This window comes from Ceraceosorus guamensis (genome assembly GCF_003144195.1).
Source record: "Ceraceosorus guamensis strain MCA 4658 unplaced genomic scaffold IE81scaffold_18, whole genome shotgun sequence".
Classification (NCBI taxonomy): domain Eukaryota; kingdom Fungi; phylum Basidiomycota; class Exobasidiomycetes; order Ceraceosorales; family Ceraceosoraceae; genus Ceraceosorus; species Ceraceosorus guamensis.
Window position 1 is genome coordinate 58,176 of NW_020290013.1, and position 20,625 is coordinate 78,800.

The 20,625-nt window shown below is 55.5% G+C and overlaps 4 protein-coding genes across 4 annotated transcripts; 2 read left to right on the forward strand and 2 right to left on the reverse strand.

Annotated features, from left to right (window-relative positions):
- Positions 1–610: 610 nt before the first annotated feature.
- On the forward strand, positions 611–2,548 carry IE81DRAFT_346382 (hypothetical protein; the record flags this gene model as incomplete). Its single annotated transcript, XM_025516037.1, has 2 exons — positions 611–1,456; positions 1,538–2,548. The coding sequence occupies 2 exons, from the start codon at positions 611–613 to the stop codon at positions 2,546–2,548; spliced, it is 1,857 nt and encodes a 618-aa protein (XP_025370731.1).
- On the reverse strand, positions 2,505–7,383 carry IE81DRAFT_322221 (Suf-domain-containing protein). The gene is made up of 9 exons (XM_025513564.1): positions 6,185–7,383; positions 5,639–6,088; positions 4,932–5,278; positions 4,767–4,856; positions 4,327–4,705; positions 4,038–4,254; positions 3,805–3,957; positions 3,190–3,742; positions 2,505–3,106 (listed from the first exon to the last, which is right to left on the reverse strand). Exons 1-9 carry the CDS (start codon positions 7,076–7,078, stop codon positions 2,899–2,901), a joined length of 3,291 nt encoding a protein of 1,096 aa, XP_025370732.1. The 5' UTR covers positions 7,079–7,383; the 3' UTR covers positions 2,505–2,898.
- Positions 7,384–7,621: 238 nt separating this feature from the next.
- IE81DRAFT_300308 (P-loop containing nucleoside triphosphate hydrolase protein) lies at positions 7,622–12,510 on the forward strand. Its single transcript, XM_025512212.1, has 15 exons — positions 7,622–7,947; positions 8,008–8,346; positions 8,432–8,546; positions 8,619–9,004; positions 9,083–9,322; positions 9,401–9,481; positions 9,548–9,694; positions 9,762–10,321; positions 10,382–10,478; positions 10,542–11,015; positions 11,095–11,610; positions 11,677–11,835; positions 11,901–12,089; positions 12,164–12,262; positions 12,340–12,510. The coding sequence occupies exons 1-15, from the start codon at positions 7,870–7,872 to the stop codon at positions 12,376–12,378; spliced, it is 3,519 nt and encodes a 1,172-aa protein (XP_025370733.1). The 5' UTR covers positions 7,622–7,869; the 3' UTR covers positions 12,379–12,510.
- IE81DRAFT_322223 (hypothetical protein) lies at positions 12,442–19,775 on the reverse strand. Its single transcript, XM_025513565.1, has 8 exons — positions 19,481–19,775; positions 19,290–19,385; positions 18,654–19,208; positions 14,005–18,572; positions 13,711–13,925; positions 13,472–13,640; positions 12,995–13,395; positions 12,442–12,920 (listed from the first exon to the last, which is right to left on the reverse strand). Exons 1-8 carry the CDS (start codon positions 19,556–19,558, stop codon positions 12,634–12,636), a joined length of 6,369 nt encoding a protein of 2,122 aa, XP_025370734.1. The 5' UTR covers positions 19,559–19,775; the 3' UTR covers positions 12,442–12,633.
- Between the last annotated feature and the right edge of the window lie 850 nt (positions 19,776–20,625).

The following is a 20,625-nucleotide window of genomic DNA, read 5'->3' on the forward strand; positions in this document are numbered from 1 at the left end:
ACTACGCCACTCACTAGAGGCCACGCACAGGCACTTCGATGACGCTTTCCATCACATAAATGGAGTCACGTTCAGCACGCCTTTTCCACAGTAACCGCCACCTCGTTCGGCGCCTTATGATGGCTACCGTCAAGGACTCGGTCCACAGCCACCAGGCCCGTCGTCCGCCGACAAGAAGCCTTCTCCCTTCTTTTTCGGTGCTCGCAGAAGAGACGCCCTTGATCTTCCGGCAGCGCCGCATCTGTTCCGTGACCCCGCGCCGGTCAGCCACGGTCTTGTGGGGCCCAGCTCTTTGCAAGACCTGCTGCGGTCGCATTCGGTGTGGGCTTCAATGGTGGCGACGATGTGCGTTGGCGCCGCATACATCCGTGGACATGAGAGACGACAGGCTGTCGACATCAAGCGCTGTGTCTCGCATCGAGCGGGTGGCGTGCGTGTCAGCGCCTCTCGAGATCGCACAACACGGGTCTTTCAATCTTGGGCAGCAGCAACATTACTAAGCAGGCTTCCTCGAGCACCACCACCACCACTCGCGTCTGCTGGCAGTTCTTGCCTTCTTCAGTTCGCATTGCTTCGTGTATTTCTCTTCGATCCCCGCTGTAACAGCGCCATGCCCTGTTCAAGCGCCTTCTTCCTGGTCAAAGCAGCAGCTTTCGCTCTGCTCATTGTCGGGAGCTGTTATAACGCAAGAGCTCGCCGTCTTATCACGGGGCTGCCAAGTCGCCAGCAAGCTGCCACACCATTGCAGATCGAGAATCAGCCTCCTAACTTTGCACCCCTTATTAGACTTCGGCGTAGGTCGCCGCCGCTTCCCGGAGGAATTGGTGGTGTAGCTGATGCTGTGCAGGGCGTCGATCATGCGATCTCTACTCATCGCGTCGAGCTACACGCACCCGAGCAACGAGCATTGGGCTTAGGGAGCTCTCCAAAGACAGGCTCCCGTTCTGCCGAATTGAGCGCACCCGAAAAGACGAAAGCCACGCGAAGACGAAAGTCTCTAAACACGCCAGCACCTGCTACTGCCGCGAAGAAGGCCAATTCTGAATCAACAGAGGGCTTCGGAAAGCACACGAAGCAGGTGGATGCCATGTTGGCTTTAGCAATCCCTCCGTTACGCCGACCGAGTGCAAAGGTGGTAGCTGAAGGCGCCAAGCAACCTCATCCATCTGTCCTCTCTACAATCCCGGGCAGGAAGAATATCTTTGGCAACTACATGGAGGGCATGTGGCGCAAAGAGGCGGGGGAAGGCCCACGAATCCCGGAACACAAACTACTGCCGGCGTCTGACCTTCAAGCATCGCCATCGCGTCCGATACACAGCGTAGAGCTCAAATTGCCTATGGAGAGAACCAAGAACAAGCCTCCTGGGTTGGTACACATGCCACCACAGAAAAGCGTCCAGGCGGCGGTCGATCATTATGCCGCTCGCTTTCATCCTACTATGAAGAGGTTTTCTGTACGTTGCGTCTCGGACACCTAAGCGCTCAGGATGTCCATGTGCTCACCTGCCTGTTGAACTTTTCCTGTCCCAACTCAGGTTTTGCGCGCCTTTGGCCGTAGTGACCATGAACCGATCTTGCACATGACCGGGACTGCTCAAGACGATGCGGGTCGAAAGATCCCCGGTGGCGGATTGACTAGCCTTGGCAAATGGTATGCGCATCACAAAATCTATATGATGCCGGGCACGACGCACTCTAGGGGTCACTTCGGCATGCTAAATGCCGAAACGCCACCGCCGGGTACCAAGATCATGACTTCGATCGGCGATGACAACAGTTCCCTGAAGCCCTCGCGCAAAATCAACGGTATGCCTTGGAAACACAATACGTTGTTCGGTTTGAAAAGAGCGGACATCATCGATCCGGAGAAAGTGGCCGAACGCAGACAAGCCTATGAGGCTAGTAGGCGGACGGAGCAACATAGGAGTGAGAGAAACGCTAAGCGCAGAGCGCGCGTTGCGGAACGGAATCCTGTCCGACAGCCTTATCATTGGAGCAAGTACGGGGAAGAAGGCGGGAGGACAAGTTCTGATGGTTCCCCAAGCCACTCCGAATTTTCTCTCTCCAGCTCAAGTTCGCTTCAGTCGGCGGACAAGGAGAAAGAGGGCGTCAGCCGTTCGCCCATCTCTAATCCGGCATCTGTCGAGGATGGAACAGCAGCAGAGGTAGAGCACGGCAGCCACTCAAGCACCCAAGCAGCTCGGACGAGCGCGCGAGGAGTGGGTCATACTTCGTCAGCTTCGGCACCGGATTCACCATCCGTTTCTACGAACTCAATTGCAGAGGCAAGTCATGGTCAACTGTCGACTCATGAAGGGCCTCGGACCAGTCAAGGCAAAGCGTCAAGTCACGACTCCTCCAGGACGACACAGGCGCTCGCGGGCAGTGCCGGTGACGCCGCAACATCATCGCAGCACAGGCGACCATTGAGCCCTGCAAATTCGCAAGCCTATCAGAGGCACATCTCAATACCACCTTCGCCGTCGAACACAGACGATGATGTATTTGCTTCGCTAAGTCCCATCGAGCACCTCGATCATTCCTAAGCAGAGCGTTCATTAGGCTGCCTTACAGACCGACGCTGCGCCTTGCGACTACAGCTGAGGCAATGAGGAGCTTTTTGGTCTACTTGTTTGCTGAGAAGATACGTCGCGTGACCAAAGAGCTTTACAATCGTTGTTCTGGCCGTCGCTGCTGTCGTGCGTGCCGCGCAAAGAGGCCAGGCCTGCACGTCTCCGAACCGCGCAGTCGCAAATCTGCGAGCGATGGAGGCGCCAAGACATAAATGATGACATTGAGACTCAGACGAGCGCCCTTTCGCAGGCGGAGCGGGGCTTGGTTTGGGCGAGCCAGTGTGCTGTTGTGCCATTGTGCTGTTTGATTGTCTCGTCTTTCTTCAAAAGCGCCTTCCCCCTCGAGGACGACCTCCTCCAGTCCTGTTGGCACGGTTTGCCCAGCCTGGTTGACCAGCGGGAGCTCGTCCATACGCATCGCCGCCACCATTGCCGGGTGGCGGCAGGGCGACGTTGGCTTCTCGCAGACAATTGATAACTTCATCGACCGGGAGCAGAGGTGGCCCGAAGAATCGTGCCCCGGGTAATATACTGCCAGATGAAAACGACGTGAAGATTGTGAGATCAAAAAAGTTCACTGAGTGGACATGGCCGGTAGCCAGCCTTCCACTTACTCCATGAAGAAAAGAATGGGCTCCGAGAAGGGCGGAGCTTGTGGTGCTGGAACAGCGGCCGCAGGCGGTGGTCCGCGGCCACCCAGATGGCCTTGGGGCCCTCCTTGAGGGGGTAATGGCGCGCCGCGGTTGCCATACGCCACGGGCTGCTGCTGCTGCACAGGGACCAAGTCTCCAGACCGCGTGGGAATGGGCGCTCTCGGCGTCGGGCTTACGCTCCTCCTTCGTCCACCAGGGGCATCATCCTCGAAGCGTGCGCGCTTCTGGCCTGCGGCCCTCTCGACTTGACCGTTGCTAGCGATCGCACCAGGCGCGTCTTCGTTGAACTCTCGCTTCGCCCCCGTGACGGCGCGGGCAGATTCTGCAGCGGCATTGGCTGCTGCCATACCCGCACCCACGCTAGAGCCATCATCAAACGCCATTCGCGACGCAGCTACTGCTCGATCCGCTGCATTTGCACCGTCCAAGCTCGCCTCAAAGCCCAGATCTTTCGAACTGATCACGTCCAAGTCCATGTATGTGTTGCGATCGACGAAACGCTTGATAGCGGGCTCTGCGAGGGACTCGAGGTCAAATGTAGTCCCACAGAAGCACGAGAATATTGGGCTGACTTACCATCTGGGTAGACTTCTCGCAGACGTTGCTCTAGTCTTTGAATAGCCGCGCGGTCGCCAAAGCTGTATTCGTAGTCGCACCAGCGATCCCACAGAGGTCTAGCGCGATTTGGCTCGAAAGAATTGACAGTCCTCTCGAACAGAGCGCGAGCGTCTGTTGAAGGGACATAAAGAAAATCTGAGCACTGTCTCCGTCTTTTCCGTGTCTCAGCCTGCTCTCAGCCAATGACTTACTATTGTCATCGTTGATGCTGATGAGGAAGTCGAGGTATCGGACGACGAAAGCTTCATCACTTCCAAACGTTTTGAGTGCAACTTCAAAGACTCGTGTCGCTACCCCTACGTCCTTTGAGCAGTGATACTCCATCAACGCATTCGCCTCGTAGACCTGCCACGTGCAGTGTGGACTCTTGCGTGCCTTGCCAAAGATAGCTCTGCAGGGACGCACTCCCTGATTGAGATAGGAAAGCAGAGTCAAATTGGGCGCGAAGATTGCGGGGCAGTGATTGCTGGCAGGACTGACCTCATTCCGACGAACAAAGTGCATCTGCTTGATCCAAACCAAAGCTGCTGACTCCTTAAGTTCTTCAAGCACAGGCTTGGCATTCTCATCCTCAACATTCTTCCTCTGTGTCCGAACCTCCTCGGCTTTTCTGATTTCTTCACGTTCGTCGCCGCCGACGTTCTCATCAGCTTCACCAGAATCTTTGCGCTTTGCTGCAGCTTCCGCAGCTGCGGCAACGCCTTCTTCGTCAATCTTCTCGTGCTTTGACTTTACAAATTCCTGCACAGCTTCGATCTGGCCATGCACGTGCTCCAAAAGCTCAGCAAAGACCGGTGCACAGGCAGACGTCTCGTTTGTCGCCTCGCAGAGCTCGATGTAGGCAAAGCGCAATAAGAAGCTGCAGAGAAGTGCAGAGTGAGCAGCTGGGGAGCAATGCAAAGCCCCTTGAAGCAGCTCACCTTCCGGGACACGCCCCCATCCCAATTCTTAACCAAGACTTGGCGTCATCCTGACGCTCGGCACCTTCCAGATACTGCGCCGCCATGTACCTGCGATCGGTGGGTTCCAGCCAAAAGAGGTCAACTTGCTTGCTTGCAAAGGTGGCAGGAACCAAAGACTCTCACCAAATTTCAGCAAAGAACCGCATGTGCATGGTCGCTTTCCTGTACGCCATGATTATCCGCGTGTGGAGCGTAGTCAGATCCTCGAGCTCTAGAGGGTTGCTCTCTTCCCACTTGAGATACCTCTTCCAGCTCTCTGCTTGTCCCCTCTCGCGCTGAGCTGCTCGCGAACGAATCGCAATGGCACCGGCATCGTTGCCTTGTTGAAGTCGTTGCAGAGCGGATTGAGCCCACGACGGAACGCGGGGCAAGATTGGACGATGCAAAATCTCTGTCAAAGATCGCATCTCCTTTAATGCGCTTCGAGCAGTCATGTAAGCAGGCGAGCGCTCCGCAAGAAATTTCTTGGCCTGCGTAGATGCAGAGCAGTGGGCGCCAAACGGGAGGGACATACCGCCAAGACGTTGCGTACGTCAATACGCGCGAGACAATTGCACGAGGTGAGCAGCGCCAGCCCAGTCCATCAACGAACGGCACAGCAAGCAGCACGTCAAATTGGCAGAAAATGTCCATTGACAGATCGAGGCAAGCAGCAGCGTGCCGCGCCAAGACCAAGAGCACAAGATGCGTGGCAGCCGTTTAGAATAGCGACGACGGTCAAGGCAGATAGCCATTGCAAGTCGCCGAGAAGAAGAGGATCGTGTTCGTACGCTGGTAAGCTCGTGGCGCCCACAAGAGGCTCAGACGCCGCAACAATGGAGTGTACGCACCGTTATCCTGTTCAAACCGGTCTCGTATTGATCATACTCCCTCCAAACAGCCTCGACATTCGACAAGGGAATGGCTACGGCTTGCTGATACGCGCGGCGAATGTCGTCCATCTTTTGACCAGCCTGCCATTGGTTATTTGGCGCCACCTCTCGGTCTTTCAACAGCTGAATGTACTCGCGCCAAACTTCTCCGGCATCTCGAGAATGGCCGATGAATTTGAGTGCAAATTCGTATGCGCCTTCGATCGTCCTTCGTGCTTTCTCGCGCTCCTCTGGAGGAGCTGAAGATGGTGGCAAAGGATTTACACGCCGCGTGTATGAGAGGTAGGAGGACCACAAGTCCACAGAAGGCGTAGTCCGCAAGCATCTCGTGAAAATTGACTCCACCAAGGGAAATGTAGTGTGAGATAGCGAGAGCTCGAGCTGCGCGTAGTTCTGCCATTGACGAGACTGCCAAGGTTGTGCCGGAGGGTACGAGGCCATAAGTCGACCGCAACGTGAAACACCAGGAAGCAGGCACCAACATTGGCAATCAAGCACACTCACTGCGTTGGGAAATACCTTGAAAAACTCCTCGTATCGAGCTCTTGCAGCATCGATGTCCCCAGCTTCAATTGCATTCTCGATCAGCAGCAGCCAAGCATCACCGTCACGAGGCTCTCGAGTCACTCGCAGAGTCAATTCATTCCGCCGTTCTTCTGGACCTTTTGCAGCGGCCATCATCGCGGCGGGAGCTGCAGGCGCAGAAGCAGGAGCCGAAGCGGGAGCTGGAGCGAGAGCTGCATTAGCTGTATCTGGCGTCGGCGCAATTGTGCTCTCTGCCGGAGCTGCCGTCGCCTCTTGCTTGACTGCAGCCGATTGCCCGTCGTCTCCGGTCACGGGGCTGATTCCGCTCAGTGCGGCCATGGCGGCACGCATCGCATCTGACATTTCTGTGGAGCTCTCAGAGGTGCCGTTGCTGAGCGTCGCTATCGTTTGTTGGCTCGAAAGACCGTCGGGCTGGCCAGACTGACTCGAGTTAGCATCATCAGCTTTCGGCTGAGTGTGGCCGGCCGAGGTCTGAGGGCCTTTAGGTGGCACGTCATCGCTGTCGTCATCTTCCATTCCGACGTCGCTATCGTCGTCTGCAGAAGTGTCTTCGTTCTTTGTAGCTGGCGTAGAGCTGGGCTGAGCAGGCGCTGTTTCCGACGAGCCCTCATCCTTCAATCCAGGCGCAGACTCTGCCCCATTTGCGGTGATTCCATCATCTACTTCCCCTTCAGCGTCCTCATCGGCCTCGCCATCCGCATCCGCGTCCGCATCCGCATCTTCGATGTCTGTCGTATGGGCTTCAGCCGCTATCAAAGGCTCTTTGATTTCGCCAAGAGCCCTGGCATCCACACCGGCATCTGCTGGAAGCTCAGCCTGCACACCATCTGTATTCTCTGGTACACCGCTCATGGTGCCGGTTGAGGCTGCCTTACCTGCAGTGGGCGTTCAGATTTGCGAGAGTGGCCCACTACAATGATGACTCAACTTGATGTTGACTCTCAAGCCTGAAGGAGAATGCGAAGGCAATCACAGGAACTTGGCGGCGGCTAATTAGGCTAATTCACCTGCTAGTGTACAGGCACACAAAGAGCTTGCAGGACGATCGCTGATTATTTCGAGATGTTAAAACGAATGCTGAGCGAAGTGACTAATGGAGGGATGATTGCGCGCAGGCAGAGAGCACAGCGCGTTAGGGTGTTCTTGACGACAAGAGGTGATGGAGTCAAGATGGTCTGCCTGCCTTGCTCTGCGCGAAAGAGCTACGCGCACGCGCCCACATCGTCCTGATCGCGCCCTTGCCCGGATCCAGAGGAAACAACCACGTGGCAGGTAGCAACTGCAGCCGCGCGAGTGCTGTAGACGCGCTTCGAGCCAGACGCGTAGATTGATGCAGCAGCTTCACGTTACGCGGCGGTGGTTGTGATTAGTGTTGGATGCTCATCTTTCGCGTCACTACCGCGCTCTTATGCAAAGACCTCCTCTCGTTAGCCTAAGCCTCTTCTCTCCCACCCCTCATTTCGGGACCGCCCAAGCCTGCAGCATCCATAACTGAAAGTCGATAGCTCCAGGCCGCTATTAGCGCCCCTGAAAGCTGCTCAAAGAGCTTGGGAGCGGCACAATCGATCCCATTTCCGCTCGAAGACGGAGGACTTGTGGTGCTAAGCATCTCATTCAAGTGATCACGCTAAAGGACTGCCATAATGTCGCGAACGCGCAAGCGGATCGAGGATGATGAGGAGGAGGCTTTCGACGACTCAGGCGATGCTTCGAGCTCAAAGGTGCGTGCTGCACCATCTCCGGGCGTATACACAGCAGCTTACTCTGACTCGTCACAACAGAACAAGAGGAAGCGTCGAGAACCGCTGTCCTCCATAGGAAATGGACACTTGGAATCTGCTTCACCTGATGAGGCCGCTATCAAGTCTGATGACGACGATGAAGAGCATGATCAGGTGGAGCCCGATGCGCCAGCACCATCTTTCGGCAAGCCCAAAGTCAAAGGCCGAGAGCAGGCAGAGGGAGCGTTACATAGCGATGTAGCATCAAATGCCAACCGCAGCGCATCATTCGACGAGGAAGAGGAGGAAGGCTTGGAGGAAGAGGGCGACGATGACGAGGGCAGCGACGATGATGTGCAGGTCCGTTCAGCTCAAAATTGGCAGGCATCTCATGGCAAGGTGCGTACATGCTCTGCACACTTGGCCGAACTCAGCTCGCAGTGCTAAATAGCTTCTCTCAAACCCATCGGTGGAACCTGCGAAGAACGTGGCTGAGATGGGCGTCATTGAGAAGGTAGAGCTCACAAATTTCATGTGCCACAATCGCCTCACTGTGTCGCTGGGCCCACAAACCAACTTCATCATTGGTCATAACGGAAGTGAGTGGAAGTTGCCGACGCGGCACGCGTCCACAGCCCTTAACAACCAAGCAAAATCCCTGTCGCTCATAGGCGGTAAGAGCGCCATCTTGACGGGCATCACCATCGCGCTTGGAGGCAACGCATTATCGACTGATAGGGGCAAGAGCCTCAAGAGCTTCGTCAAGGAGGGCAAGACTGGCGCCATCGTGGAGTTGACGCTGAAGAACAGAGGGAGCGAAGCCTTCAAGCCGGAGGAGTACGGCAGATCAATCATCATTGAGCGTCGCATCAACGCTGATGGAGGTGGCGGCTGGAAGATCAAAAGTGCAAAAGGTCGTGTCGTCAGCACCAAGCGCGACGAGCTCAATGCCCTATGCGACCACGCCAATATTCAAGTGGACAATCCTCTCAATGTGCTCAGTCAGGACCAAGCTAGACAGTTCCTCTCAGACTCCCGCACCTCGGAAAAATACCACGTGAGTCGATGACCAAGTGAGGTAGAGGAGCGTCTCAGCATGTCCAACTGACCTGCAATCATTCAACGAGCTGCCCAGTTCTTTCTGCGAGGGACCCAGCTCACGCAGCTAGCCCACGAGTACTCTGTCATTCAGTCTAACATCGAGAAGATCGCTGTCGTGGTCAAGCAGAAAGAGGAAGTCGTACCCGACCTTAAGAATGCCGCTGCTGAAGCGATCGCCCGCTATGAGGCTGTGAAGAAGCAGCGCGAGCAGCACGCGCGTTTAGCAGAAATCAAAGACTTGATCGTCTGGGCAAAAGTGGCGGAGAAGGAGAGGGTGAGCGAGGTTTGGACCCAACTTTCGCAGCGCGCCATGTTGTGATCGCTAACGGTGTCGCGATATGTAAACGCACAGCGCCTCGAGCAAGCTGTACATGCTTTGATAGACGGCGAGAAGAGGCTGGGCAAGCAAGAAGCTAAGTTGCAGGAGGCACAGGTGAGTGCTCAAGCAGCAGATAGTCATGCCCCTGAGGCGCGATATTAAGGCAGCTTCCATCTTCAGAATGCCCTCGAGCAAGCGAACAATGAGATCAGTGATTTGGAGGCCCTCTTGAACGAGGACAAGGACCGGGAAGCTCCTCTCGTTGAGCAAGTGAAGCGGTTGCGCGAGCAAATGAAATCACATAGGGCGGATATGAAGGGCGTTAAAGTGAGCCTCTTGAACGCTGCCGATTGCCTGGCGGTTGCTCAGACGATCACTCTCCATCTTCAAACAGGCTCAAGAGCAGCAGCTGAATGACCAATTCAGCAGGCAGACGGCTGTGATTGAAGATCTGCAGGTTCGCATTGAGCGCGAGGCTCAACGCATGTCTGATGGCAATCGTGCTAAGCGAAAGGAGCTCGCACACACCTTGCAAGAAGCCGAGGATGGTCGAAAGGAAACGGAAAGGCGACAAGTCGAGCTGAACGACGAGCTGCGCCAATTGCAACAGACTATTGGAGCTGCAGCGCAGCGGGAAACAGAGGCGAAGGGCCGCCAGGACGCCCTGCGACGGCAAGTAGATGAGGCTGCCTATTTGTGCCAAAGGCTTGGGCAGGCCCGTGGCAACCGCATGGTAGCATATGGCGCGAATGTCCCGGCATTGGTGCGCGCCATTGAGGCCGAGAAAAGATGGCGTGTCAGACCCGTCGGTCCAATCGGACTGCACCTCAAGCTCAAAGATATGTCCTGGGCTCCCGTACTTGAAAGCGTCATCGGCAATACACTGAATGCCTTCTGTGTCACCAACCACGCCGATCGTCAACTCTTGGAGCAAATCAAGCAGCGAACAGGCAAGTGAGTCAAGGAGCGCGAGTGACCTCCCGCTTACGAGTTGCTGACATCGTTCAAAAACAGCGCAACTATTCCGACCCTAACTATGAGGGACACTGCGATTGACTTCTCGTCGGGAGAGTCAGACCCGGACGTCCGCACAATTCTGCGCGTGCTCGATGTGAGTATTGATCACGTCCGCTGACAGCAGGCACGCTCAACGTAGCTCCGTTTCGGCCCACAGATCGACAATGACTTTGTCTTGCATCAGCTGGTAAATGCTGTCCACATCGAGAGGAGCGCTCTGGTAGAGCGCCGTGTTGACGGTGATGCTTTGATGCGAAGCGGCAAACGAAACGTGCACGTGTGCTTCTCGAAGGACATGTTCCGAATTTCAGGCGGTCAGAAAGGGTCTTCCACACAGACACTTAATGCTCACACTGGTCCAATGCGCCTTTCGGCCAATGTTGAAGCGCAGCTTAGCATCGCCAAGAAGAAGCAAGCTGAAGTTGATCAGCAGCTGCAACAAGCAAATGCAGAGTTGCGCACCGCTGTCGACGAATTGAAGAAGTTGGAAGCTAGACGAGTCGCTATTAAGCGCGAGATACCAACACTGGCCAAACAAGCGCGAAAGCACGCAGAAGACGAGCAACGCATCAGCGATCAGATGCGAGAAGATCAACCCAGCAGCGTAGCTGCGCTCGAGCAAGCAAAAGAGGTAAGTCTCGAATAAAAGCTCTTCGGACTCGGACCAAGTCGTTCTGACGAGGTTCCGCGATTTCTGAATGCTCAAACAGGAAGCCAAAGAACAGCTGGAAAACATTAAGCAGGAATTCTCTACGGTACAGGTCCGCAAAGAGGGGATTGAAGGACAGTTGCAACCTCTTGAAGAAGAGATGGACGCTGCAAAGAGCAAGCTCGAAGAGTTCGAGGAGGAGCGTCGCTCAACCATGCCGCGCATGACTGCAACTGTGCAGGGCCGCGTGGTGGCTCAGAAGAACATGCAACACTGGGAGAAGGAGATCCGCGTCCAGAAAGGGAACAATGAGCGATTGAGCGAAGCTAGCTTGCAGGTCCAAGAGCAAGTCGACGTGTTGACCGCGCAGGCTTCTGAAGTCGCCCCAGACCGTCCTGAAATAGAGCTCACGGCGGATGAGTACATACGTCAAGCGGATGCGTTGGAGAAGAATTTGGAGCGGGCTCGAAGAGAGACCGGTCACAGCGTCGAGTCAGTCATTGCGGATGTGAATGCTGCAAAGCGCGCGCTCGAGAGCGCGCAAAGTGAGCTGGCCGACTTCAAGCTTGCCGTCAAGGTGAGGATTCAAATTCCGTGAAAGCTGGGCTCGATTGTCTCTGATCCCCTCCATGTATACGAGCAGCACTTGAGTGCCGCGATCACGTTGCGACAAGAGACGTGGACGTCGTTTCGGAGAAGCATCGCGTCGAGGGCCAGAGGTCTCTTCACCCACCATCTGGCCATGCGGGGCTACACTGGCTCTCTCGACTTCGACCATAAGGGCGAGAAACTTCATCTCTTGGTGAGTGCTGCTACCTGACAGTCAGCGGCGGGCCGTACTGATCCACTTCCCTCCTGTGTCTTCAGGTACAAACTGAGGACTCGACGCAGAAACGAGATAAGGACCCGAAGTCCCTTTCTGGAGGCGAGAAGTCCTTCTCCACGATTTGCCTCCTGCTCTCGCTTTGGGAAGCGATTGGCTGCCCTATCCGATGCCTGGACGAATTTGATGTGTTCATGGATGCCGTCAACAGGAAAATCTCGATGAAGATGATGGTCAGTGATCTGGTGTGCACGACTTTTGAAATTCACGCGCCTGAACTCGTCATGTCTTCTCTTCTATCTCATAGATCGATGCCGCAAAGTCCACTCAGGGCGTTCAGTACATCCTCATTTCGCCACAAAGCATGGCGAGCGTCACCCTCGGAGAATCGACTCGCGTCATCAAGGTGTGTTGTTGCAGCTCACTCAAACCGTATCCGTGCGTCGAAGCGCTTACTGGTCTCTTAATGGCCCTCGAATACAGCTGCAAGACCCAGAGCGTAACCAGACGACTCTCACATAGATCTTGGCTTTGATTCGGCTTCCAAAGAGCTTCTCTTGTCACCCACGCTTTCCCACGCTTTCCATTGATCCAATCAACCGTTGTACATTGCATTGACATACACGACCCCGAATACGATCGTGGTATACGATGACCAAGATGAAAGCAAGACAAAGTCGCAACTTTGCACGGCCTTGTGGAACAGAAAATGGCTACTTACCGATTAGCCCATCGCAGAGACACGATGTTGCAGGCTCAAACACGAGTTACGAGCTTTCAACCAAAGCTGCGAAGTGCAATCTTTGCCTCTGTTCGTTGAGGTGCTGCCTGATGCGAACTCTTTGCGCTGGCTGTCGCAGAAGCCGCAAGAGCGTTTCTAATGCTCGTCTCGAGCACGGTGCGATGGTCTGCGGCCAATGTGGCAGTGACTTCCTTGAAGGCCGGGCCAGCTTGCGTTGCGAAAGCCAGCAGCTGCGCGACAGCTACGTCGTGCAAGGCTTTGGGCTCGTCCGGCGACAACAGGAGGATCAGTGTAGGCATGACAATGGAAAAGACACGTGCTCCTGCCATGCAAAAGCGCAACATTAGTTGTCGCGTGTGTGGAAGGGGCGGGTGAGCGTATCGAGAGCTTACTCACTGTAAGAGTCCGGTGTCGATAGCCCAAAGGCTGCCAACGCTTTGACAGCTTCGCCCATCAGGCGGACAGGCAAGTCTGCGGCTTTGACGTCGTCCAACTGCTGTAGTTTGGCCCCCTCGCCTGCAACAAATTCGACGAGCTTTGGTAGCAGTGAACCGACCGCATATTGGAAAGAGGCACCTCCCTTGCTAGACGCAAGCATAATCGATCGAGCGCAGTTCAACGCCGTGAGACTAATGTTGGAGTCGGCTCCAGCATGAAGCTTCTGCGCAACCAGGAAGCAGAAATGGTCGATGACGCTTGTGCTTGCCTTGACGCCGTTCGGTAACGACGTCAAGACCACTGTCAGTGCGAGCAAGCTGTTCCGTGTCTTGATGTCAATAATAACGCCTGCGCGGGCCCTGGTGACGCAGAGAATGGAACGCGAAAATGTCAGCAACATCCTTCCAGAAGCACAAGTGGCGATCACATGCTCACCTGAGCTCGTCGATGTTGTTGAGGGCTGCGCACATGAAGCCGTGTATGCCTTTCTCAAGGACATCGCTTGCCGGCTGAGCGACGGATGCTGCCCTTTCGCAGATGGCTTTCAGGCAAGGCAAAGTAGGACCAATCAGATCCAGCTCTTGTCGCTCGTCGTGCAATAATTCTGGTCATCCAACGCGAAGTGCAGTGTAAGCAGCGTGGTCGCCTCGCGGCGCCCAAACATCCTGACGCACCACTGTAGGCTGACAGCGCAATTACTAGCAAGGACTCTTGCTGACCTTGCAAGAAATGGGTGGACGTAGCCAAAAAGGCTGTATATGCGGTTTTGAGCAGAGCGACTTTGTCCTCTGCGGCACCCGGCAATAAATACGAATGTGTCATCACACGGATGATGATCTGCAAGCACTGGGTCAACTTTGCCTCGCTTGACAATGCTTCGCCTGCGACGCTGAGGAAAGCATAGGACCAAGTCAGCTGGGTCTCGCTGCCTGCATTTGTATCTTCCTGTAGTTCGATGCACGACTTACGGTTCGACATCGAGCAAGCGACCTTGGTAGCTGTCTATCATGCTGAGCAGCACCTCGATGACATTCAACTGAATAGGCAAAGGCTCAGTCATGACTAGACGCATGTATAGGGTGCGGAGTTCCTCAAAGACTGAGGCATCCAAGAGCGCCGGCCCTGCGAAGTGCGCTTTGCTGAGGGCGCGTATCGCGTAGAGTGCTACACGGCTCCGCTGTGCTTCTGCAGACACCTCCATGAAAGGCGCAGCGGCAGAAGAAGACGGCATGTTCGCGCTTGATGCAAGCGCTTCCACTGCCAAGCCGAACAAGGGATGAAAGTTCGTCGCTGGAGCATCTCGGTACGGCGACAGCTCTGGCTTAACGTCAGCGCTGTCGTCCAGGTCGATCTCGCCGTTGAGAGCCAGCAGCATTGGAATGTTGGCTTGGTCTGCCAGCACTGTCACAGCATGCAGAATTTTGTGCCATGATTGATTGTAGTGTGGCAAGATTACTTCCTGCGTCAAGCCGGCATACTGCTGATCCAATCTCGCATTCAGTGGAGGGCCTGGCTGCGGCATAGCCAGTACCGCTGCTTCAGGGTCCGTGCGCATTTGCGCGTAGTCGCGTAAGCTGGCGATCCAGTACGGTGCCAGGGTTGGTATGTGAGGCTGTATCACCTCGCGCAAGTAAGGTTGCTGAAGCGTGGATATCTGAAGCTCACTCCAAGCAGTCAATGTGGCGATCTTCAAGGTGGAGGCAGCGTTTGGTGAGAGGTGTGAGACCTCTCCCAGGCTCTCCATTTCAGGATCTGTGCATCTTTCGAGCGCTGTAGCCAACAATCTCAGAATGCGACCCATTCTATCCACTTCTCGCACCACACCCGACCCAACGAAAGTTGCGCAGACCTGCACAGCAGCAGCCAAGACTTCGGGAGTGCTGTCCGAGCTGAAAGCGGGCGTCAGAGCTGCTGCGATTGGTGCTTGGTGCTGTTCTAACAACAAGGACTCTTCGAAATCGGGATCCCGCGCAGTTTTAAAGTACTGGATGACGTCGCTGAGGACTGTCAGCCCCTCGAGCCGAATGGCTGATGTCGCCGACGTGCTTGCGATGAAGGCCATCTTGATCAAATCTGCTACACGGCTACTCATGAGCGCGCGCGGCGCAGAATGCGTGGCAGTGCTTTGTCCTGCCGTTGGGGCAGGGGCTGCAAGCGGTGTACCGAAATGCTCCAAGCGCCCAGCACGACCCACCGCCAAGAACACCTCGTGCAAGCACTGCAGAGCGAAGAGCTGCGTTCTCCAGCGCGAGTGCGACAAAGCTGCACTGTTGGCCGATACCTCCTCTCCAAGATTTATGCCCGCCGCTTCCTCGTCCTGCAGCATGCCTGGTTGCTGCTGTGTCTTCTTGGCAGGCGCTTGAACATCACCTGCGACTGCACGGCTCATGATTCTCTGGCACAGATTGATCCAAGAATTGGGGCTGAGCTCGGCGGTCTGACGCAGCCACCCGAGCAGAACCTGTCGTACACCATCGATCGTAGGGTCGTCGTCGAGTTGTGCGAAGAGATCTTCCACTAGTGCATCCCCGCCAACGCGGCTGACCACGAGAGCTTGACGTTGAATGAGCTGATAAAAGCTATTGATCGCCGCAAGCTTGCGGGGCCGCTGAGTGCTCTGCAGATGACCTTTGAGCTCCAAAATCCAGACCGTCAAGTCCATGTGTTCCGACGCAAAGAGAGCAAAGTGCTGCATCGCTTTGGAAGCCTCAACCACGACTCCAGGGTTCGATTGCTCTAGCCCAAATTCATGTAGCAGCGTCAGGATCAAATCCCGCACCTTCTGCGAGTCGAGCAAGTCTGGACCCAGAACTCCTATGAGGGCCGAGATGATGCGGCACGCAGCCTGATGAGCCGGCAGATCAGCGCGCAGATTACTAGAGCCGGCACTACCTCCTTCGGGTTCGTGCGTGTCGAGCATGTACAACTTGACCAGCATTCCAAGTGTGCTAGAGACGTAGGAAGAGTAGCTCAAGCTTGCTGCCTCAACCACCATACGGAGCGCTTCCATGGCAGAGTAATGCACGGTCGGGTGCGGATCGGACGAGAGCGACATGAGAATGTTTACGATCGTCTTGGTGAGTGGTCCCGCAGAGAGTCCCCCTACCTCGCTGTAGACACATCCAAAAGCCCTCGCGCAACCCGCGCGTGCGCCCGGATCCCGATTGTTGACCACCTGATCTACGAGAAATTGGACCTGCGCAGACATAGCGTGGGAGCCTGCTACTGCAGCGAGGCGGCCGTAAGCCTCAGCAGCTGAGGCGCGCAGCGACGCATCGCCGGAAAGTAAGGCGTCCTTTAGGATTTCTCGAAGAGCTTGCGTCAGACGATCATTGTTGAAGCCAGCAGCGCGTCTGCTTCCCCTTGAGCCTGAATTTGTCGCTACCCTCAAGGCTCCGAGCAGACAAGCAGAGGCATTGAGCTGGACTGCTTGCCTTCTTCCTGGATTCTTTTCAAGTCGTGAGCTGCGACAGTAGCCCAGCAAAGTCTCAATAGAGCTGACTTGGATTTCGCGAGGTTGGAATGGATAGACTGCAGCGAACAAATCTATCGCTGCATCGATCATGGCGGTGACTGGCGGCGGAGGTTGCGGCGCCAGTTTGGGCGTGTCCAATGCCGCGGATGGCGCACCCGGTCGAGCGTATAGGATCAGAGGATCGTGCTCCGGTGCTCCGAGGATTGGTCTGCGCTGCAAAGCGTCCAATTGCGCCTCGACGGCATCTCTGTTCAACAGATCCGTGCGTGCAGGGTGCTCCATGGCGGGATAGGACGCCGATCCGGGCTCGGTGCCAACGAAGCATTCGTCATCGCGCTGCAGGCTGTTCAAGCCGAAAGCATACCCGTCGGCCAAGCCCCAAACGTTGGTGAAATTGCCAGCGCTGGCGGCAATGACGGCCTGTGCAGCGCTACCCACGTAGCGGTCTGGCTCCGCAAACGTCTGAACAGCTGATTGCACCAGACCATCAGCAACGGCATCCAACGCTGCGTGCGCACTAGGGCTTCTCGCCAAGCTCTTGAAGCATTGGAAGACGCGTCTTCTGACCATGTGCTCCCGATCCAACATCGTTAAGGAACTTCGCTCTGCACCTGGTACTTGCTCTTGGGCCAGGTACGGATGTTGCGCTGCAAAGCCATTGACGAATGCCAGAGCGTGCGTCAAGCATGCCACGAGCTTGCGTGATGAATCGTTGGTCAGCAAAGCTGCCGCATTGTGATCCAAAAACGAGTACATGGCTCCAAGTGCGCACTCTCTGACATGCAACAAGAATGCCCACTCCGCATCGGATCGTGAGGAGGGCCCGGCTGCAGTGTCCCTGGGGGAAGGTTTGGGAAGCGCGTTCCGCCAGAGGTTCAAAAGTTGTGGCAGGTGTAGCCTCACGAAGCCTTTGCCTAGGGACATTAGAGCGCCTAGAAGAACCCAAGCGACTTGTATTTCCGTTGCAGAGACAGGAAGCGGATGGTCTGCACTCTTCCTGAGGAGGTCTGTCGCCAAGTCGAAGACTCTGGTGCTGATTTCGAACGACGTGTATAGCGGACGCGATGGAATGACATTGATGAGGGCTGCGATTCCTCGAGCATGTCCGCTAGTGCGCAGCGAAAGCTCATGACCCGGTCTCTCGCCCGCCGCGTCCAACGCCTTTAAATCCTTTCGAAGAAGCGCGATCGTCGCTTCTATGGTACTGGCCAATAGTGTCGGATTGACGGAGCAAAGCGTGCGCAAGCACCAAGCTGCACTGACCTGCACCGAGTTGCTAGGATGAGACAAGCAACGCAGCAAAGGATCAAAGAGAGCATCGTGCACCTGAGCAGGACAGCTCCCCAACTGCAAAAGGAGCCCAGACACCTCGTTCAAGGCGAGTACTAGAGTGTACTTCGTTGGCGGAACGTTGCCAGGCATCAAGACTGGCCAGCGTTTCAGATACGACCCGCAGATCTCTTGTATAGCCGCTACCTGCGCTGGTTCACCCAGCATCCAGTCGCCGATGACACGTCGCAAGATGAGAGATACGCCTGTGCGGATCCAAAGCACATCTGCACGATTGAGTGGTGTAGCACGAGGCGTATTGGGAAGCTCCTCGATGAGATGTCTCAGTACCAATGGGTAGTTGTTGAGAACCCAATCCGCGCCCAGCGTTGCAAAGAGCGTCGCGTAAACATCGAGGATGCCAGCCTTGCCTTTTCTCGAGGTGTTGGCACTGACAAAAGGTCTGGCGAGCTCATCCAGCATTTCGCTAGCTTTCAGCAATGTCCGAGAGGCGCCTGCGTCAACAGAGATTGGGGGAGCGTCTTCGTCCGAGTCATCGTCACCGCCTGCTGCGTCTCCCTTTCTCTTCTTCTTGTCCTTCTTCTTAGGCTCGGGCGGAGGTGCAGAGTTCTCCTTTTGAGTCGATGCAAGCAACGTCGCACCGAGGCGCGAGAGACTGCGCTTGGTGACAAAATCGGCGCTATCAAGAGCCTTCAATGCGACATTGAGCACCAGACTGATCTCGGATCGTGAGGCCAAGAAGTCGGTCTTTTGTGCGATGACAAGCAAACACTGGATTCAGGTGGTATAGTATGATAAATTAGCCGAACTCTATATGGCAGCGCAGCAGGGCCTCGTACGTGCACGACTCACTTCTGCGCAACCCTGCACTACAGCGCCCGACCTATCCGATAGCCAGCCACGCAAATTTTTGACCATCTCCTTGCCCGGCTGGTCGTTCAAGCTTTTGGCGCCTGGGCCTAGTGCTCTTGCCAGGCACATGAGGGCGTGGTATCGTATCAAGACTGGATTGCTGGTATTGCGAAACAGCTTCTGGGCGAGCAGCGACAGATCCAAAAACAAGCTCATCACATCCTGTCCCAGCGCCGCAAATATCTCTCCAGCGATGTACAGCGCGGCAGCTTTGGTCTCCTTTTCTGGCGTTTGACCTTTCGTCTCGTCCCCGGCTGTGCGCAGCAGAGCTTGAAGCACGTCAAACAGAGAACGTCCCTCGCTACGCCCCAACAGAAGCACCAGACATCTGGCCAGCAAGTGTCGCACTGGTCTGCCAGGCTTTGGAAAGTTTGAGGTTGGCCGCAGAGTAGGGGTACTAGGAGGCGTGGAGGTATCGTTGGATGGTGCAGGCGAAGCTGGCAGGAATCTGAGAAACGACGTCTCGAGTTTGATTCTAATCGGCTGCAGGGATGTCTAAGGGGCGTGGTTGGTGCTGATAGCAGACTCAGCACGGACGCCAAAATACGGCAGGAGACTTCTTCCAATCATACGCACCGTGTCGATGACCTTCAGGGCAGCTTCGGCTCTGGCCAGCCACTGCAGCAGAAAGACATCTCCCTGGCCGGATGCGATGGCGCCCTGAAGCTTCGTCTAAGCAAGTCCCGCAAGTACTCAAGTCAACACATACGCTAAGCTCTGCACGGAATGTATGCGCTTTCCAAGAGCGAGACTGTTCTTGTACTCACCTCATCGAACTCCAGGTCCAGGCGTGCCCTTCGCTGAACGGCTTCCTCGCTCAGGCCCAAAGCAGAGCCCCGAGCCATCGCGACTGGGAGTGTGAAGACGTATGAGCAGCTTCGACTGCAAGAAGTTTGTCGAGCGAAGGATCAGATGTCGTGCCAGCCGACTGTCGAGTACGTAAAGATCTGCGGGGTAGCTTCTTTACAGATATGCTCGAGTTCTGGGCAGACGGCTGAAAGGGCAAAACGGCACAACCACTCGTGGCTCCGACTGAGCGCGGCTTGATGTTGGTGATCGTGATGGTGTCTGCAGCGGAATGGCTGCTGCATGGGTCGCGCGCCCTAAGGGGACGTAGCTGGCGAGAAGGTTGCGTACATCCCTGCTTGGCACGTGACGCGCCCAGACCCAAGACTCATCAAGATTCGCTGCAAGATGGCTTGAGGGCGATCGACTCTGCTGCAAGGCTCTCTCAAATGAATGGGACCCACGCACTCTTGACTAAGTCAAGACTGCAGCAGTGACTTTGCCAGTATTTCGATTGAGATTCTGGATTGAGATTCTGGATTGAGATTCTGGGTTGGACTACGGGCAAAGCGCGTGGGCACTCCTAGTCTTGTAGCACATTCATAATCTTGAATGTCGCATCTCCTGAAAGCAGGCGAGCAGACAGACAAGATTCGATGTGAGAATGAAGGAGCATTCAAGCTCCAGCATCTCGGTGAATGAGTCGCAGCGGTCAAGCTTCGGTCCGAATCGCACACCCGCTGCGCTGCGCTACCTGGCGCTCGCAATCGCAGCTTGCCAATCGAACATTGCCCAAAGCGTGAAGAGTTGCGAGCCATGTGTTGAAGGCTCTGTACCAACGGAAGAGAGCGCCTATCACAAGCTCGCTCTTGATTCGATCCGCTCACTAGCAATGCGTAGGTGCCATAGTTGACAGACTCTCATGTGGAATTTTGTAGGTGACCAGAACGGGAGAGAATACGATGTAATGTAGGCGAAAGGCGAAAGGGTAAAGGGACAGGTGCAGGCTGCGCGATGTGATCGCCAGCCACCTACCAAGTCGACATCGTAGCGAAAGGTGCGGACGCGTTCGAAGCTCTTCTGACGCGCTGCAGACGAGACAAGAGCCAATGCTCGTTGTTAATCT

Excerpts from the sequence above, each read along its gene's own strand:
- IE81DRAFT_322221 (XM_025513564.1), bottom strand. The coding sequence starts at position 7,078 with ATGAGCGGTGTACCAGAGAATACAGATGGTGTGCAGGCTGAGCTTCCA. Across the intron at positions 3,743-3,804 it reads GCGAGAAGTCTACCCAGATG|AGCCCGCTATCAAGCGTTTC; the intron begins GTAAGTCAGCCC and ends AGTCCCTCGCAG. Across the intron at positions 3,107-3,189 it reads CCCATTCTTTTCTTCATGGA|TATATTACCCGGGGCACGAT; the intron begins GTAAGTGGAAGG and ends TTCATCTGGCAG.
- IE81DRAFT_300308 (XM_025512212.1), top strand. The coding sequence starts at position 7,870 with ATGTCGCGAACGCGCAAGCGGATCGAGGATGATGAGGAGGAGGCTTTC. Across the intron at positions 9,695-9,761 it reads CGGATATGAAGGGCGTTAAA|GCTCAAGAGCAGCAGCTGAA; the intron begins GTGAGCCTCTTG and ends ATCTTCAAACAG. Across the intron at positions 10,322-10,381 it reads ATCAAGCAGCGAACAGGCAA|CGCAACTATTCCGACCCTAA; the intron begins GTGAGTCAAGGA and ends GTTCAAAAACAG.
- IE81DRAFT_322223 (XM_025513565.1), bottom strand. The coding sequence starts at position 19,558 with ATGGCTCGGGGCTCTGCTTTGGGCCTGAGCGAGGAAGCCGTTCAGCGA. Across the intron at positions 19,386-19,480 it reads TGGACCTGGAGTTCGATGAG|ACGAAGCTTCAGGGCGCCAT; the intron begins GTGAGTACAAGA and ends GGACTTGCTTAG. Across the intron at positions 13,641-13,710 it reads TGCGCTGTCAGCCTACAGTG|AATTATTGCACGACGAGCGA; the intron begins GTGCGTCAGGAT and ends TTGGATGACCAG.